Source organism: Notamacropus eugenii, chromosome 6 (genome assembly GCF_028372415.1).
Source record: "Notamacropus eugenii isolate mMacEug1 chromosome 6, mMacEug1.pri_v2, whole genome shotgun sequence".
NCBI lineage: Eukaryota > Metazoa > Chordata > Mammalia > Diprotodontia > Macropodidae > Notamacropus > Notamacropus eugenii.
The window spans coordinates 231835266-231855952 of NC_092877.1; the positions used below are offsets into that span (position 1 = coordinate 231835266).

The 20687-nt window shown below is 35.6% G+C and overlaps 1 protein-coding gene across 7 annotated transcripts in view; it reads left to right on the plus strand.

Moving 5' to 3' along the window:
- Nucleotides 1-20687, plus strand: part of UGGT2 (UDP-glucose glycoprotein glucosyltransferase 2) — a 245734-nt gene that overhangs the window by 57216 nt on the left and 167831 nt on the right. For 6 of the 7 annotated variants that reach the window (XR_011969897.1, XM_072622097.1, XM_072622098.1 and 3 more), the window contains 2 exons: nucleotides 2097-2193; nucleotides 5056-5128. Coding sequence is in view for 6 of the 7 variants with exons in the window: in XM_072622097.1 (XP_072478198.1) it covers nucleotides 2097-2193; nucleotides 5056-5128 (170 nt within the window). In the remaining variant the exon portion in view is untranslated. Of the gene's footprint in view, nucleotides 1-443; nucleotides 526-2096; nucleotides 2194-5055; nucleotides 5129-20687 lie in introns of those variants that run through there. The other variant, XM_072622099.1, reaches the window with a different exon arrangement.

Here is a 20687-nt window from a genome sequence, read left to right on the forward strand (position 1 = left end):
AACATGAACATTTAGAGCTGCACATCCAGACGTATCAAATGAAGAAAGTAATTATGAATTTAATAAACATTTGTGTTAATTACTAGTAAGCTAATAGCTTTCTAGGGTTGATAATGGAAGTTGGGTGGGTAGCATTCCATTTTTTAAAATGAACTATAGAGCAATGTATGGTGCTTTTAACCTTAAATTTGCTTATCACTTGATTGACTTTTGAGTAGCCTCTTAAGATGTTTCTTAAATGGAATTGTGTTAAAGAAGAAACTTTTGAAAATTCAATTTCATCAGATTACTGAAATTATAAATAAACAAGTTTTCACACATCTATCTTCTATTTTAGCATGTGCATAACAGTTAGTCTGAGAAACTGACAAATTGGATTTCTGATGTGGGCAGCACCACTAAGTATTTGTCTGCTTGTTTTAGCTCATAAAATGAATCTGATTATAGCCTGTTTCTCCTGTAAGTTACAGAGAAAGTACCAACCTATGTTGGACAAGGAAGTTTCCTATGCCAGCAAAATCACAGGTCCGTACCTCTATCTCTATTCCATCTACAATATACAGCAGACCAAGCGATGGATATTTAAGGATGTATGACATATCTTTTGTATCTGAGAGAGGGGGAACAGAGATTTCAGAAGCAGGAAGCTATGAGAAAGAAAGAAGGTGCTGAGAGAATCACAGCACATACCCTCTTTAACATGAGTAGGGTGGCTACATGAACCTTATTTGATGAAAAGCAAAGCCACACAACTTCCTGTAAGTAAGGATGTGGCCAAATGTATGGTGAGGGTTATATCTAGCCTATTGGCAATGTATAAGGCTTGGAGATAACAATTGATTAGTATCATAAAATCAAAAAGTTTTAGGACTCAAATAGACCTTGAGATCAATTATTAGATTAAATTTATTTTTCTAAGTTAAAATGAGAAAATTTGGTGTCTAAAATAAACCTTACTTATAGTTTTATGTGATTCTAATGTAGGAAAGTTAGAACTGAGTTTTATCATTCTAATTTGTGACCCTTTAGGAAAAAGTTTTGGAAAAATAGTAGATGTAACTTGGTGGAATATTGCATGTGTTTTGCAAATTGAGAGAGCATAAAAATACTTAATTACTTCAAATTCATAATGTCAGTGACATAATTTGCTATCATAGCAACCATTCTCAAAGCAAGATTTATCTTTTACTTCTTTGAATCTTTTGTCTCTCATATCCAATCCATTGGTAAATTCTATCTTTATCTGCAATTTAAACATGACAGTTTTGGGTCATAATATTTAAACAGTATACTAGTGATCATAAGAAAATCAAAGTGGGATTACATGTACACAGACATAGCTCTATCTCTGTCTCTATCTCTAATATATACCATACTTATTTCATTGGTATGTGGAACTCCTGTTAAGGACACTTCCCCCAATGCAAATCAGCAGCTGCCCTCCAATTTTAATACATAGCCAGTACATATCAGAGGCAGGACTTCACTACTTGAACCCAGGTCTTCTTTATTTTAAAACCAACTCTAGTAGCTTCTTAGTAGCCTTTAAATATAAAGTTGCTTGGGGTGTTAGTATCAAAGAATTACAGAATTTGGAAAAAACATTAGATTTCTTCTATTATCACCCTTATGTCAAGCATTAGTTCTACTTATTATTTCAGTGTCTTGAATTAGTAACCAACTCATGAAGGAAAAAATTTAAGAAACATGGTATGTTAATGGATTGAAAAGATCCCAGTACTTTTATGTTAAAAAATTTTACAAATAGCATATGTATAAGAACCAAGACAGTGGTTATCATACTTACAAGTTAGGACTTATTAACGATACAAATACGCTATTTATAAATTGTTATAATATTTTGATTCTATATATATACATATAATAGACATATGCTTGTTAATTTCTTTTACTGTTTCAGTTTATTTTTGATGAAATATGCTTTGTTATATATGTCCTCAAAGTTTTAAACAATGTAAAGGTATATCCTAAAGGTACTTCCTTAATAATCATAAAGTAAATTATATATTTTGTATAAAAATAAAATATTTGGGCTATTTTTTCTTCATAAACTTATTTTTTTAAAAAAAAAACAGAAACCAGGCTCTAGGAAAATGAACTTATCTGGATATGGTGTGGAACTTGCAATTAAGAGTACTGAGTACAAAGCACTAGATGATACACAAGTTAAAGGTATGTTCATTTCCATGTACTAATAGTAGAGTTTTAATGATTATCACATCCTAAATATGCTCATTTTTAGGGAAAAAAAAAGTGTTTGAAGTATAAACTAAAAGTAGCCTGAGGTAGTAAAAGGAAACAAAGAAGTATGTTAATGAATTGAGGGGGGATAATTTATTTTTAAACTCATTTGTATATTATCTGGTGAATTATCAAAAGTATCACTATAAAACAGGAAATTATCCAGCATGTTACTCTATTTCAGTTTGCTTTAAATTGTGCCCTAATGCACCTAGTAGATTCACCTTGTGTATTCTCTACACATATTTGATTGATGAATTAAAGAACATTAATTATCATATTAATTATATGAGTGCTGGTTATGTTAGCAACTTTTAAACAAATTCCCTTGGTTTACTTTTTTATTACATTCTTGTTCCTTAAACTAATGTTCCAGATAATTAATTAAAACATGGGAGCCCTCAAGAAACAATGTACTTCCCCAAATTCCTCTGAGACTTTTACATATTCTGGTTAATCTGATACTATGCTTATCCATATTTCATTATTCACCAAACATTTATATGTTTAATGCATTAAACTAAGACCTTCCAGGGATAAATGAAATCTGGTCCCAGTACTCAAGGTACTTATGTTCTAGAAGGGATGATAAGATGTACACACAGGCTTAAAGTAAAAATTAGAATTACAAGTATTTAGAAAGAATGCTATGAAAGACCTCAGATTAGGAAAGAGGCCAAGTTCATCTGGCTAGGGAGTGGCGGTAGGAGGAAGGAATTAAGGAAGATTTCTTGAAAATGGTGACATTTAATACAGAACATGAGGGAAACATAAGATAGCAACAGCTAGAGATAGAAGAGCATTCAAGATGTAGGCAATAGGTCAGCCAAAGTTGCATCTACAGAAAAACAACACAGAAAAACCACTGATACTGTGGTCAGTGTTCAGTGAGTAGTCTGATCTGAGTAGAATATAGAGTACATAGAAGATAGAGGAAGCAATGAGAAAAAGTAGTAAATCATAATCATCATTGAGAGCTTTGAATGCTAGACAGAGGAGCTTGAATTTTATTTCATAGGCAATGGAGATCTATTTGAAGGTGCTAAGCAATAAATAATGTGATCAGAATTGTGCATTAGGAAACTACTTTGGCAGCAGTGTGTTGGCTAGAGAGAGAGAGAAATAAAGAGAGACCAGAAGTGAGTGGTAGTAGTGGTGATAGTGAGAGTGCAGTCAGAATCAACAAGTGATTGTATGCAGCAAAACGAAGTGAGGATAGTCAAAAATGATACTAAAGTTATAGGTATGACTGATTAGGAAAATGGCTGTACATTTGAAAGAGAAGAAAGTCCAAAGGAATAGAAGTTTTAAGGGAAGAGATGAATAATTCAGTGTGAGATGTAAAGATCGTGAGGTGTACAAATTGGATATCAAAGTTGAGAGAAGTAGATAGTTGAAAATGGGGCTTGGATTTTGGGAACTTGGAAGAGAGATTGGTGCTAGAGGTGTATTTTGAGGGTCATTCACTTAGAAATGATGTTTGAAATGTAGGGATTTTGATAAGGGAACCAAGAGAGCATCCAGAGTAAATAAAACAGTATGACAACATTAAGGATGTCAGAGAATAAGGAGCCAATGAAAGAAACTGCCTTCAAGGTCAGTATAAGTTGAAGGTGACATAACAGTGAAAAAAGCTTTGCTAGATTGCATTGAGGGGCATAATGTTGAGAATGAGGATTAGGAAATATTGACAAGCTGGATCACAAGCAAAAGTGGGTAGCTATTCAAGGAACTGAAGTTGTTTACCTTGGAGGGGAGAACTCTAGGAAAAGATGTAGTTGTTGTCCAAGTGCTAATTGATGGTGATAACTCAATATGACAAGAATATTAGTTTTTATGGTTCTTATTAATAGAATGTAAACTCCTTGAGTTCAGGACTTTTTTTGTTTCTCTTTGTATTCTCAATGCCTCATCGCAGACATTTCATAAATGGTTTATTGCTAAATTGAATTGAGTTCAATATTTGAAGTGCTGTCATGTAGAAGACAGCTTCTTCCTTTTTGACACTCCCTTAGATTCCATGATATCACACGCTTTGTGCCTCTTGAATTACTTAACTGAAACTCAACAACTGGAAAAAAACTCCAAAGACCATCTTTTTCCAACTTCTGCCTATTCAAAAATTTCTACAGCTTCTCAAACAAATGATTTTCCAGACTCTGACTGAAAACCTTTAGAAGAAAACTCACTACTATCAAGGGAATCCATTATATTTCTGGAGAGTTCTACTGCTGCAGAAATCAGTAACATTTTGTATTGTTGTTTTCAGTCCATTTCCCAACCATGTATCCAAATTCACTCATGTCTGAATTTTATTTTTTCATGTAGTACCTTCCTATGAAGAGCTCATTTGGCCCCAGTTTTAGCACATGATTTTTCTATACCTTTGTAAGGTCACACATATTTCAACTGTATGTAACTGAAAATCTATTTTACCACAATTTAAATATACATGGAAAAAAATATTGCTTAAATTTGAAATAGTAATAATAATGGTAGTATAAGTATTCTCCTACAAAGTTGGACAGTTACTGACTTTTATTTTGTCTCTTAGAGTACATCATATTGTTTGCATTCCTAATTAGGTGGTAAATATTATTTGATTTTTAAAGGAGTAAATCCTTGGTTTTCTGTTCATTGAGAGATACAAAGGTGAAATCATTGAATTTTAATTGTGCTATTTCAACCATAATTTTGTCTGTATTATTTTATAAGTATTCCTTGAAGTTAATTGTAATAACTGAAGAAATATTCTACATTTTCTTCCTCTGTTTGATATATATTATAATACAGCTATGAATAATACAATGATAGAGGAGGATAATGAACCAACTGAAGTGCAAGGATTTCTCTTTGAAAAATTGAAGTAAGTCAAGCCAATTTTCAAAATCAAATCTTTGTTTTTACCAGGTTAACTCCTTGAGATGAAAGAGAAAGTAACCATACCTTTCTAAAAACATGGAATTCAATTTGAGTTTTGTTAGCAAGAGATTTACTCATGAGTTAGAATTTGCTGTATATGGAAATTATAATTAATATTCTTGATTAATTTGTTATTAGTTAATTCTCTTCAAAGTTGGATAAACTGTGGGCTGTGAAATGAATATTAAAAATTTCAGAAACATTTTAATCATTGAGAAGGCAACATGATATAATAAACTTTATATGTATCACTTAAAAGTTAAAATTGATTAGATTAATTTATAAGGGATGTACGGATATGTTAACTTGAAAATAACAGTGCCATATAATTTTGCTTTGAGCAATTATTTTGTATTAACTATTTACTTTAAAATTTTTTTGGTTATGTTTTTGTTGACTTCATGTCTAGTTGATTCATTTAAGAGAAAAATCCTATATCTGTCTCTCTTATGAAATAATATAATTATCAGATTTACAGAGTAATATAAGTATCAAGTAGAGAATAAGTATCAAAGACAAATCATTCTGTTTCTTGTACAATTGGACTTTGCTTTCAACAAAATAAAGTTGATGTTACAATTAACTTTTTGAGATTCCCTTTAAAAACAAAGTAAGTGTATCATTATTTTGAGAGTATGTGTTTATACGCGTTCAGTTGTTTCAATTATGTCTGATAACCCATTTGGGATTTTCTTGGCAAAGACACCATGTCCTTCTCCAGCTCATTTTACTGATGAGCAACTGAGGCAAACAGGGTTAAGTGCCTTGCCCAAGATCACACAGGTAATAAGTGTCCGAGGCCAGATTTGAACTTTTGAAGATGAGTGTTGCTGACTCCAAGCCTGGCACTCTATACCCTGCATCACCTAGCTATCCTCTATATAAGGTAACCATTACTAAATTATCATTCTAAAATTAAGCCATCATTTGGAAAAGTGTGAACAATATTCTTTCTTCATTGATTCATTTGTTAATATTTGAACAAAATGATTCCTAAGATTATCCTTTTTAAAACTGAAAACAACTTTAGAGATTAACTTGTTCAGCACCTTGATATGAGGAAACTGAGACTCCAGAGCTTATGACTTTTCAAATCTACAATAAGAGTCAGAAAACCAACATTAGAGTTTGGATTCTTTGACTTCCATTCTAGTATTCTTTGTTGTTGTTATTGTTTAGATTTTTAAATTTAATTGTTTTTCAGTTCTAAATTCTCTCCTTGTTTTCACCCACTGAGAAGGCAAGAAATACTATACCAACTATACTTATGAAGAAATATACATATTTTCACATTAGTTACTGCAGGGAGGGGGGATGATGAAGCTAGAAAAATAGGGGAGAGATATGCTTCATTATGCATTTTTGAGTGTATCAGTTCTCCATCTGAATCATGCAGATAGCATTTTATATCATGAATCCTCTGGAGTTCTAATATATCATTGTGTTGATCAGAGTTACTAATTCTTTCATAATTGATTGTCTTTTCAGTATTGCTATTAAGGTGTAAATCGCTCTTCTGATTTTGCTCACTTCACTTAGCATTGGATCATATATGTCTTCCCAGATTTTTCTGAAATCATTCCCTTCATCATTTCTTTCAGTACAAATAGCATTCCATCATAGTTGTGTACTGTAACTTTTTCAGTCATTCCCCAATTGATGAACATTCTCTCAATTTCCAATTCCTTATCAGCACAAAAAAGTTATGCAATAAATATTTTTGTACGTATGAGTTTTTTTTTTTTTTTTTTTTGCTTTTTTCTTTGGTCCCTTTGGGGGTTAGAACTAGTAACTGCAATATTGCTGGATCAAAGGCTATGCACAGTTTTATAGCCCTTTGGGCATAGTTCCAAATTGTTTGCCAGAAGTGTTAGAGTCAAGGCTAGGGAACTCTGTGACCTTGAGGCCACATGTAGTCTTCTAGGTCTTTGGGTGAAGCCTTTTGACTGAATCCAAACTTCATAGAACAAATCCCCATAATAAAAGGATTTGTTCTGTAAAACTTGGGTTCAGTTGCACTTGAGCATGCAGAAGGCTACATATAACCAAGAGGCCACATGTTCCCCACCCCTGACCATTAGACTAATTCGCAGCTCTACCAACGGTGTATTAATTTTCCCACACATCCCTTCCAAGTATTTATCATTTTCCTTTTTTGTCATCCTGGACAATCTGATAGGTCGGAAGTCATACCTCAGAGTTGTTTTCATTTGATTTTTCTAGTTGTTATTGATTTGGAACTTTTTCTCATGTAACTGTCACTGATAGTTTGGATTTCTTCCTCTAAAAACTGGCTGAACATTTTGTCCATTTATAAATTGGGAAATGGCTTTTATTTTTGAAAATTTGGCTCATTCTTTACATATTTGAAAAGTGAGACTTTTCTCAAACAAATTTGATATAAAATTTTCCCTCATTTTTCCCCATTTCCTACATTTTTTCTTCCATTGCTTTTGTTTTTGAAAAATGTTTTTAATTTTACTTGATCAAAATTATACACTTAACCTCTCATAAACCTCTCTATCTCTTGTATTTTCCCCATTCATAGATCTGACAGGTAATTTCTTCTATGTTTTCCTATGCTTATGATATTATCCTTTATTTCTATAGCATGTACCTATTTTGAGCTTATCTTGGCATAATATGAGACATTGGTCATTGCTTGGTTTCTGCAAGAATAATTTCCAATTTTCCCAGAACTTTTAATCAAAAAGTGAGTTCTTGCCCCAATCACTGTCCTCTTTATGTCTATCAAACACTAGGTCACAGTACTCATTTTCTTCTATATATTGTGTAATTAATCTATTCCAATGATCAACTATTCCATTTCTTATCTAATACTAAATTGTTTTGATGACTACTACTTTGCAATATAGTTTGATATCTGGCACTTGATTTTGAGTTCCAAATTTTCTCCCCATCTCTCCCCTCCACCCAAACCAAGACATCATGCATTCTGATTACTCCTTCCTCCAATCTTCCCTCTCTTCTATCATATCCCTCCCTTCTCTCATCCCCTTGCCCTCTATTTTCTTGTAGGGCAAGACAGATTTCTATACCCTGTATGTCTATTCTATTGCCTGTATGTCTGATTTCCCACTTGCATGTAAAAAGAATATTTAACATTTTTTTTAAACTTTGAGTTCCTACTTCTCTCCCTTTCTCCCTCCCCACCCATCCCCATTGAGAAGGCAAGCAATTTCATATAGTTATACATGTGTAGTCATGCAAAACACTTTCATAACAGTCATGTTGTGAAAGACTATATTTCGCTACATCCTATCCTGCCCCCCATTTATTCTATTCTCTCTCTTGACCCTGCCTCTCCTCAAAAGTGTTTATTCCTAATTACTCCTCCTCCCATTTGCCCTCCCTTCTATTCCCCTAGCCCCTACTCTTCCCCTCCATTGAAAAAGCTTTTCCTTGCCTCTTTTTTTTTGAGAGATAATTTACCCCATTCTATTTCTCCCTTTCTCCTTCTCTCAATATATTCCTCTCTCACACCTCAATTTTATATTTTAGTTTTCATCCATTCATATTCAACTCACCTTGTGCCTTCTGTCAATATGGATATAATCCCTCCAATTACCCTAATACTGAGAAAAGTCTCAAAAGTTACAAATATGATTTTTCTTTTTTTTTTTTGACATTTTTTTTTTATTTAGCTTTTAACATTCATTTTCACAAAATTTTGGGTTACAAATTTTCTCCCCTTTTCTCCCCTCCCCCCCAAACGCCAAGCATTCTAATTGCCCCTATGACCAATCTGCTCTCTCTTCTATCATCCCTCTCTGCCCTTGTCTCTGTCTTCTCTTTTGTCCTGTAGGGCCAGATAGCTTTCTATACCCCTTTACCTGTATTTCTTATTTCCTAGTGGTAAGAACATTACAGTTGATCCTAACACTTTGAATTCCAACTTCTTTAGCTCCCTCCCTCTCCACCCCTTCCCTTTTGAAGGCAAGCAATTCAATATAGGCCAAATGACTTTTGCAAATGACTTCCATAATAGTTGTGTTGTATAGGACTAACTATATTTCCCTCCATCCTATCCTGTCCCCCATTACTTCTATTCTCTTTTGATCCTATCCCTCCCCATGAGTGTTGACCTCAAATTGCTCCCTCCTCCCCATGCCCTCCCTTCTATCATCCCCCCCCACTCTGCTTATCCCCTTATCCTCCACTTTCCTGTATTGTAAGATAGGTTTTCATACCAAAATGAGTAGGCATTTTATTCTTTCCTTTAGTGGAATGTGGTGAGAGTAGACTTCATGTTTTTCTCTCACCTCCCCTCTTTATCCCTCCACTAATGAGTCTTTTGCTTGCCTCTTTTATGAGAGATAATTTGCCCCATTCAATTCTCCCTTTCTCCTCCCAATATCTTTCTCTCTCACTGCTTGATTTCATTTTTTTTTAAGATATGATCCCATCCTCTTCAATTCACTCTGTGCACTCTGTCTCTATGTGTGTATGCGTGTGTGCATGTGTGTGTGTGTGTAATCCCACCCAGTACCCAGATACTGAAATGTTTCAAGAGTTACAAATATTGTCTTTCCATGTAGGAATGTAAACAGTTCAACTTGATTAAGTCCCTTATGACTTCTCTTTGCTGTTCACCTTTTCATGGTTCTCTTCATTCTTGTGTTTGGAAGTCAAATTTTCTTTTCAGCTCTGGTCTTTTCATCAAGAATGCTTGAAAATCCTCTATTTCATTGAGAGACCAATTTTTCCCCTGAAGTATTATACTCAGTTTTGGTGGGTAGGTGATTCTTGGTTTTAGTCCTAGTTCCTTTGACTTCTGGAATATCCTATTCCATGCCCTTCGATCCCTTAATGTAGAAGCTGCTAGATCTTGTGTTATCCTGATTGTATTTCCACAATACTTGAATTGTTCCTTTCTAGCTGCTTGCAATATTTTCTCTTTCACCTGGGAGTTCTGGAATTTGGCCACAATGTTCCTAGGAGTTTCTCTTTTTGGATCTCTTTCAGGCGGTGTTCTGTGGATTCCTTGAATATTTATTTTGCCCTCTGGTTCTAGAATCTCAGGGCAGTTTTCATTGATAATTTCATGAAAGATGATGTCTAGGCTCTTCTTTTGATCATGGCTTTCAGGTAGTCCCATAATTTTTAAATTGTCTCTCCTGGATCTATTTTCCAGGTCAGTTGTTTTTCCAATGAGATATTTCACATTATCTTCCATTTTTCCATTCCTCTGGCTTTGTTCTGTGATTTCTTGCTTTCTCATAAAGTCCTTAGCCTCCATCTGTTCCATTCTAATTTTGAAAGAACTATTTTCTTCAGTGAGCTTTTGAATCTCCTTTTCCATTTGGCTAATTCTGCTTTTGAAAGCATTCTTCTCCTCATTGGCTTTTTGAACCTCTTTTGCCAATTGAGTTAGGCTAGTTTTCAAGGTGTTATTTTCTTCAACATTTTTTTGGGTCTCCTTTAGCAGGGAGCTGATTTGCTGTTCATGCTTTGACTTCATGTCTCTCATTTCTCTTCCCAGCTTTTCCTCCACCTCTCTAACTTGATTTTCAAAATTCTTTTTGAGCTCTTCCATGGCCTGAGCCCATTGAGTGGGTTGGGACACAGAAGCCTTGATTTCTGTGTCTTTGCCTGATGGTAAGCATTGTTCTTCCTCATCAGAAAGGAAGGGAGGAAATGCCTGTTCACCAAGAAAGTAACCTTCTATAGTCTTATTTCTTTTCCCTTTTCTGGGCATTTTCCCAGCCAGTGACTTGACCTCTGAATATTTTCCTCACACCCACCTCACCTCCTGATCCTCCCAGCCAGAGTTTGGGGTCTGAGATTCAAATGCTGCTTCCAGCCTCAGGGCTTTGGGCGGGGGCAGGGCTGCTATTCAGTGTGAGATTAAATTCAGATGCTCAGGTGAGGGCAGGGCTGCCTCTCAGGCTTCAGTTCCCTCAGGGAGTTTATGCACAGACCTTCAACAATGGATCCAGGCTCCTGCCTGCTTGGGGAGCCCTGGTCTGCCGCTGCCCCTCAGCTTCTGTCTCCCGAGGGGGCCCGAGCCATGAGGGCACCCCACTCCCCCCTCGACCCGCCAAAGGGACTCTCTCACCGACCCCCGTCACCTGTGGGTGGAGGTACTTGTGAGGCCGCTGGAGATCCCGTCCCTGAAGCCCGCTCGGATCTGTTCCTCTCGGTGCCGCGGCCACGGCAGGGCTGTACTCAGCTCCCAGTCCCGGCGCCCAGTCCGCAGCACGAAGGACCTTTTACGAGAGGTTTGCAGGTCTCTCCAGAACAGAAATCTCCCTCGCTCCAATGTTCTGTGGCCTCTGGGTGCAGAATTCGCCGTGAGTTACTTCTTTGTAGTTGTTCTATGGGTTGTGGGTTCGGAGCTATGTGTATGTGCGTCTTTCTACTACGCCATCTTGGCTCCGCCCCCCAAATATGATTTTTCCATGTAGGAATGTAAACAGTTCAGCTTTAGTAAGTCCCTTTTGACTTCTCTTTGCTGTTCACCTTTTCATGCTTCTCTTGATTCTTGTGTTTGAAAGTCAAGTTTTCTATTCAGCTCTGGTCTTTTCATCAAGAATATTTGAAAATGCTCTATTTCATTGAATGACCATTTTTTCCCCTGAAGTATTACACTAAATTTTGCTGGGTAGGTGATTCTTGATTTTAATTCTAGTTCCTTTGACTTCTGGAATATCATATTCCAAACGCTTTAATCCCTTAATATAGAAGCTTCTACATCTTATGTTATCCTGATTGTATTTCCACAATACTCGAACTGTTTCTTTCTGGCTGCTTGCAATATTTTCTCCTTGACCTAGGAGCTGTGAAATTTGGCTGCAATATTCTTAGGAGTTTTCCTTTGGGGAAGTCTTTTTAGGAGGTGATTGGTGGATTCTTTCAATATCTATTTTACCCTCTAGTTCTAGAATATCAGGGGAGTTTTCTGTGATAATTTCTTGAAAGATGATGTCTAAGCTTTTTTTTATCATGGTTTTCAGATAGTCTAATAATTTTTAAATTATCTCTCCTGAATCTGTGTTTGAGGTCAGTTGTTTTTCCAATGAGATATTTAACATTATCTTATATTTATTTCATTCCTTTGCTCTCATTTTACAATTTCTTGATTTTTCATTAAGTTGGTAGCTTCTATCTGTTTCATTCTAATCTTTAAGAAATTATTTTCTTTGATGAGATTTTGGATCTCCTTTTCCATCTGGCCAATTCTGTTTTTCAGGGAATTTTTTCCTCATTGACTTTTTGGATCTCTTTTGTCATTTGGGTTAGTCTATTTTTTAAGGTGTTATTTTCTTCAGCATTTTTTGGGTCTCCTTTAGCAATTGACTCAGTTTTCATGATTTTCTTTCATCACTCTCATTTCTTTTCCCATTTATTCCTCTACTTCTCTTACTTGATTTTCAAAATCCTTTTTGAACTCTTCCATGGCCTGAGACCAATTCATATTTTTCTTGGAGGCTTTGGATGTAGGAGCTTTGATTTTTGTTGTCTTCTATTTGGATATTTTGGTCTTCCTTGTCACCAAAGTAAGATTCTATAGTCTGATTCTTTTTTCTGGTTTTTGCTCATTTCCTCAGTCATTTATTTGAGTTTTGAACACTTTGTTAAGGTTTTTTTCTGCTTCCAGTGGGACTGGGGGAGGGGGGGCAGTTTACTGTCAGACTCTTAATCCTCCACAGTCTGTGAGCCTAAGGCTCCAAAGTAGCCACTATCTCTGCCCCTGCTGCTGCTGTGGCTGCCACAGACTTCTCCACCACCCTGGGGCTGGGGCCAGACCACTCTACTCTCTCACATAGGATTTCCACTGACCTTCCAGTTTGTCCTTGGTTTTTTGTGTTTGTGAAGTCTGGAAACTTCCACAGGTGACAGAGATTCAGTCCCCATGAAGCCTACTCAGGTCCCATCTGTGCAAGCAAGACCCATGTTGAACTATGCTCTGCGGGAGATAGATGCTTCCTGTCAACCTTCCAGGCTGTCTTGGTCTGGAAATTTGCTTCACTCCATTACTGTGTGGGTTCTGCAGCTCCAGAATTTGTTTAGAGTCATTTTTTGCAGGTGTTTGGCTGGGTTTGGGGGTAGAGCTGTAGCAAGTCTCTGCTTCTACTCTACCATCTTGACTCCACCCCCTTCATATTTTCTTTGATTGTTTCCTTTGATATTCTTGACCTTCTTTCTCCAGATGAATTTCATTATTTTTTCTGACTCTATAAAGTAATTAATTGGTAGCTTTATTGGCATGGCACTGAATAAATAATGTAGATAATATTATCATTTTCAAATTAAATATACTTTATTTTCCCCCACATGTTAAAACAATTGTTAGCATTTTTCTTAAGTTTTGAGTTCCAAATTCTATTTGTCTTTCCCTCCCTTCCTCCCCATTCCCACAATAAGCAATCGGATATGGATTATACATATGCAATCATGTGAAACATTTCCATATTAGTCATTTTGTGTGGGAAGACTCAAATAAAAAGAATGAAAGAAACAAAGTGAAAATAGCATGCTTCACTCTGTATTCAAACAATATCATTCCTTTCTCTATAGGTGGATAATATGCTTCATTATTTTTTAATTGTCTTGTATCATTGTATTACTGAGAATAGCTAAGTCATTCACAGTTCTTCATCAAACAATATCATTGTTACCATGTACATTATGCTGGTTCTGTTCACTTCACTTAGATTCAGTTCTTGTAGGTCTTTCCGAAATCATCCTATTTGTCATTTCTTTTTTTTTTTTAATTTAACTTTTAACATTCATTTTAACAAAATTTTGGGTTCCAAATTTTCTCCCCTTTTGTCCCCTCCCCCCCCAAAACACTGAGCATTCTAATTGCCCCTATCACCAATCTGCTCTCTCTTCTATCTTCGCTCTCTGCCCTTGTCTCCATCTTCTCCTTTGTCTAGTAGGGCCAGATAACTTTCTATACCCCTTAACCTGTATTACTTATCTCCTAGTGGCAAGGACAGTACTCAACAGTTGTTCCTAAAACTTTGAGTTCCAACTTCTTTACCTCCCTCCCTCCCCACCCCTTCCCTTTGGAAGGCAGGCAATTCAATATAGGCCAAATCTGTGTAGTTTTGCAAATGACTTCCACAATAGTCGTGTTGTACAAGACCAACTATATCTCCCTCCATCCTATCCTGTCCCCCATTACTTCCACTCTCTCCTTTGATCCTGTCCCTCCCCATGAGTGTCAACCTCAAATTGCTCCCTCCTCCCCATGCCCTCCCTTCCATCACCCCCCCCCACCTTGCCCATCCCCTTATCCCCCACTTTCCTGTATTGTAAGATAGGTCTTCATACCAAAATGAGTGTGCATTTTATTCCTTCCTTTAGTGGAATGTGATGAGAGTAAACTTCATGTTTTTCTCTCACCTCCCCTCTTTTTCCCTCCACTGAAAAGTCTTTTATTTGCCTGTTTTATGAGAGATAACCTGCCCCATTCCATTTCTCCCCCTCTCCTCCCAATATATTTCTCTCTCACTGCTTGATTTCATTTTTTTAAGATATGATCCCATCCTCTTCAATTCACTCTGTACACTCTGTCTCTATGTGTGTGTGCGTGTGTGCATGTGTGTGTGTGTAATCCCACCCAGTACCCAGATACTGAAAAGTTTCAAGAGTTAAAAATATTGTCTTTCCATGTAGGAATGTAAACAGTTCAACTTTAGTAAGTCCCTTATGACTTCTCTTTGCTGTTCACCTTTTCATGCTCCTCTTCATTCTTGTGTTTGAAAGTCAAATTTTCTTTTCAGCTCTGGTCTTTTCATCAAGAATTCTTGAAAGTCATCTATTTCATTGAAAGACCAATTTTTCTCCTGAAGTATTACACTCAGTTTTGGTGGGTAGGTGATTCTTGGTTTTAGTCCTAGTTCCTTTGACTTCTGGAATATCCTGTTCCATGCCCTTCTATCCCTTAATGTAGAAGCTGCTAGATCTTGTGTTATCCTGATTGTATTTCCACAATACTTGAATTGTTTCTTTCTAGCTGCTTGCAATATTTTCTCCTTGACCTGGGAACTCTGTAATTTGGCCACAATGTTCCTAGGAGTGTCTCTTTTTGGATCTCTTTCAGGAGGTGATCAGTGGATTCTTTCAATATTTATTTTGCCCCCTGGTTCTAGAATTTCAGGGCAGTTTTCCTTGATAATTTCATGAAAGATGATGTCTAGGCTCTTTTTTTGATCAAGGCTTTCAGGTAGTCCCATAATTTTTAAATTGTCTCTCCTGGATCTATTTTCCAGGTCAGTTGTTTTTCCAATGAGATATTTCACATTATCTTCCATTTTTTCATTCTTTTGGTTTTGTTTTGTGATTTCTTGGTTTCTCATAAAGTCATTAGCCTCCATCTGTTCCATTCTAATTTTGAAAGAACTATTTTCTTCAGTGAACTTTTGAATCTCCTTTTCCATTTGGCTAATTCTGCTTTTGAAAGCATTCTTCTCCTCATTGCCTCTTTGAACCTCCTTTGCCAATTGAGTTAGCCTATTTTTCAAGATGTTCTTTTCTTCAGCATTTTTTTGGGTCTCCTTTAGCAGGGTGCTGACCTGCTGTTCATGCTTTGACTTCATGTCTCTCATTTCTCTTCCCAGCTTTTCCTCCACCTCTCTAACTTGATTTTCAAAATCCTTTTTGAGCTCTTCCATGGCCTGAGCCCATTGAGTGGGCTGGGATACAGAAGCCTTGACTGCTGTGACTTTCCCTGATGGTAAGCATTGTTCTTCCTCATCAGAAAGGAAGGGAGGAAATGCCTGTTCACCAAGAAAGTAACCTTCTATAGTCTTATTTCTTTCCCCTTTTCTGGGCATTTTCCCAGCCAGTGACTTGACTTCTGAGTTTTCTTTCCACACCCACCACGCCTCCAGATCTGCCCAGCCAGTGCTTGGGGTCTGAGATTCAAATGCTGCTTCCCAGCCTCAGGGCTTTGGGCGGGGGCAGGGCTGCTATTCAGTGTGAGATCAAGTTCAGGTGCTCAGGTGGGGGCAGGGCCGCCTCTCAGGCTCAGTTCCCTCAGGGGGTTTATGCAGAGACCTTCAACAATGGATCCAGGCTCCTGCCTGCTTGGGGAGCCCCGGTCTGCTCCCACCTCTGCTGTTGCCTCCTGAGGGGGCCTGAGTTATGGGAGCACCCCATTCCCCTCTAGACCCGCCAAAGGGAACCTCTCACCGACCCATGTCACCTGTGGGTGGAGGGACCCGCCTGGCTGCTGGAGATCCCATCCCTGAAGCCTGCTCGGATCTGTTCCTCTCAGTGCCACGGCCAATGCAGGGCTGGGCTCGGCTCTGCGTCTGCAGCGCGGCGACCTTTTGTGAGAGGTTTGCAGGGCTCTCTGGAACAGAAATCTCCTCAGCTCCACCTTTCTGTGGCCTCTGCTGCTCCAGAATTCGCCAGGGGTTCTTTTTTACAGACGTTCTATGGGCTGTGGGTTCGGAGCTACGTGTATGTGCGTCTTTCTACTCTGCCATCTTGGCTCCACCCTCCTGTTTGTCATTTCTTAAAGCACAACAATATTCCATCACAATCATATGCCACAGCTTGTTTAGCCATTCCTCAGTTGATAGTTATCCCTTCTCAGCCACCATATAAAGAGCTGCTATAAATATTTTTGTGTAAACAGATCCTTTCCCCCTTTTCTGTTGTCTTTGGAGCATAGACCTAGAAGTTGTATTACTAGATCAAAGAATATGCACAGTTTTACAGCACTTTGGGCATAGTTCCAAATTGTGCTCTATAATAGTTGGATCAGTTCAAAGCTCCACCAACAGAGCATAAGTGTCCCAATTTTCCCATATCCCTCCAAAATCCATAATTTACCTTTTTTATTGTATTAGCCAATCTGATAAATGTGAGGTGGTACCTTGAAGTTATTTCAATTTATATTTCTCTAATCAATAATGATTTAGAACATTTTTTCATATAAATACATAGTTTTTACTTCTTCTGAAAACTGCCTGTTCATATCCTTTGACCCTTAATCAAGTGGGGAAAGAATGTATTTTTTATGAATTTGACTCATTTCTCTATGTGTTTTAGAAATGAAACCTTTATCAGAAAAGTTTGCTGCAAATGTCCCCCCTCCCAGTTTTCTGCTTTCCTTTTAATTTTGGTTGCATTGGTTTTGTTTGTGCAAAAGCTTTTTAATTTTATATAATAAAAATTATCTATTTTATATTTTGTAATGCTCTCTATAATTTCTTTGGTCCTAAATTCTTCCCTTATCCATAAATCTAATATATAAACTATTCCTTGCTCTCCTAATGTGCTCATGATTTCACCTTTTATATGTAAATCTTGCACCCATTTTGACATTTTCTTGGTATATGGCATGAAATGTTGGTGTATACCTAGTTTCTGCTATACTGTTTTCCAATTTCCTGAGCTGTTTTGGTCAAATAATGAATTTTTGTTCTAAAAGCCTGGATCTTTGGGTTAATCATATGCTAGACTACTGTGGTCATTTACTATAATGTAATGTGTACCTAATCTATTCCCCTTATCCACCACTCTATTTCCTGGCAACTCCCAGATTGTTTGATAATTTCTGCTTCATAATACAGATTTGAGATCTGGTATCGCTAGATCACATTGCTTCACATTTTTTTCATTGATTCCCTTGCTATCCTTGACCTTTTGTTCTTCCAGATCAATTTTGTTAGTATTTTTTCTACCTCTATAAAATAATTTTGATAGTTTGATCATTATGGTACTGTTAAATAGATTAATTTAGGTAGAATTGTCATTTTAATTATATTGGGTTGACCTGCCCAAGAACAATTGATATTTTTCCAGTTTTTTAGATCTGACTTTATTTGTGTGAAAAGTCTTTTGTAATTGTATTCATATAGTTCCTGGGTTTGTCTTAGCAAGTAGACCACCAAAGATTTCATACTGTCTATAGTTATTTAAAATGGAATTTATCTTTGGGCTGGACTTTGTTGGTAATATAAAGAAATGATGATGATTTATATGGGTTTATTCTGTATTCTGCAAGTTTGCTAAAGTTGTTAAGTGTTTCCAAGTATTTTTTAGTGATTTCTCTAGGATTCTCTTAGTATAACATCATATCATGTCCAACAGGTGATTGATTTGTTTCCCCATTGCTTATTCTAATCCTTTCAATTTCTTTTTTCTTCTGTTATTGTTATAGCTAACATTTCTAGCAAAGTATTGAATAATAGAGGTGATAATGGGCATCCTTGTTTCACCCCAATTGTATTAGGAAACTTTCTAACTTATCTCTATTATAGATAATGATGATGGTTCTAGATAAATGTTACTTATCATTTTTAAGTAAGCTCCATTTATTCATTTGCTCTGTAATGTTTTTAATAGGAATGGATTCTGTGTTTTATCAAAGTCTTTTTCAGCATCTATTGAGATAATCATATGACTTCTATTGGTTTTGTTATTGATATGATCAATTTTACTGATAGTTTTCCTAATGTTGAACCAGCCCTGCATTTCTGGTATAAATCTTTGCTAGTATTTTATGTACATTTTTTCCATCAATATTCATTAGTGAAATTGGCCTATAATTTTATTCCTTTCTTTTGACTTTTCCCAGTTTTGATATCAGCACCATATTTGTGTCATAAAAGAAATTTGGTAGGAATCCTTCTTTGCCTACTTTTCCAAATAGTTTATACAGTATTGGGAATAATTCTTCATTAAATATTTCATAGAATCCACATATGAATCCATCTGGTCCTGGAGATTTTTTCTTAGGAATTTCATTGATGGGCTTGTTTTATTTCTTTTTCTACAATTGAGTTGTTTAAGTATTTTATTTCTTCTGTTATTCTGGAAATTTATGTTTTTATAGATATTCAGCCATTTCATTTAGATTGTCAAATTTATTGGCATGTAATTGGGCAAAATAACTGCAAACAATTGTTTTAAATTCCTCTTCCTTGATGAGGATTTACTCTTTTTACTCTTTTCATTCTGCTCATTACTCTTTTCATTTTTTTATTTACTCTTTTATTTTACTCTTTTCATTTTTGAAACTAGTAATTTGATTTTTCTGTTTTAAAATCAAATTAGCTAGTGATTTACTTAGTTTTAATTTTTATTTCAATGTTTTTCTTTCAGTTTTGGTAATCTCTCCTTTGATTTTCAGGATTTCCAATTTGGTGTTCAATTAGGGATTTTTAATTTTTTCTTTTTCTAGTTGTTTTAGTCATGTGACTAATTCATTGGTTCGCTCTTTCTCTATTTTACTGATGAGATCATGATTGTTACCCTTGTTTTTTTTTTTAACTTCAGCTGAGGTATAATAAATTTTGTTCTCGCCCCTTATTTTTCCTCTATGTATGTTTCTCTGTTTCTAGTATGTTTCTTGTCAAGAACATATTGTTGGATTCTGATTTTTAATCCATTCTGCTACCTCTTTATAGATAGTTTTATCTCATCTGACACAATAACTTTAAATAAAATATTAGCAAATAAGCTACAATGACATATTACATTAAGGAATGCAGGGTTGACTCAGAAGAAGAAAGACTAAAATATAATAAACCATGTTAAGAAAGAAAAAAACTCTGCTTATATCAATTGATGCTGAAGAATACTATTGACAAAATTCAATATCTATTTGTATTTAGAACACTAGGAAACATAATAATCTTTTCATGAATGTGATGAATAACATTTATCTAAAACCAAGAATATATGTACATGTGTTTTAGAAAAGTGGGTGAAATAATAGAAAAAAATTAGAGGCTTTTTCAATAATATCAGAAATAAAGCAAACATGCTTGTCTCCCTTCCTATTAAACAAAATTCTACAAATTTTTGGCACAGCAATTGGAAAAGGAAAGAGAAATAAAAAAATTAATAGGCAAGGAGGAAATAAAACTTCAAAAAAGTCAACTAAAATTAATTGAAGCAATAAATTCAGCAGTTACAGGATATAAAATAAATCCACACAAACCATTAGCATTTCTATGTGCAAAAAAAACCTAATTAAAATGTAATTGAGAAGTATTTAACCAAATAAATAAAATATAATACCACATAAATGGTGTTAATATGTGATTTTCTTAGTCTATATGTGATTTGTTTCTATTTGAGTTTGATACCACTGTTGTATTTTACTACGTAAACCACACAGGAAAAGATCAATACTCAAAATAATGACAAAATATTTAAAATATTTGGGAGACTATTCAACAAAGCACATCCAGAAACTGCATGAATTCAACTACAAAATAGTATTTACAATGATTAGCAAATTTAATTGGGGCAATATTTCATTCACCAAGGGTAGACTAAGCTAATATAACAAAAATTCCCAAAGTGCACAAATTAACCTTTTCAGTGCTATGCCATTTAAACTACAAAAATATTATTTTATATATCTGCAAAAGAAAAGAAATAAAAGATCTAGAATCTTAAGGGATATAAGAAAAATACAAAAAAAGATAGCCTAGTAGTAACAAATTTCAAACTGTACTGAAGAGCCACAATCATCATAATGGTTTAGTCAATCAATTTGAAGAGAT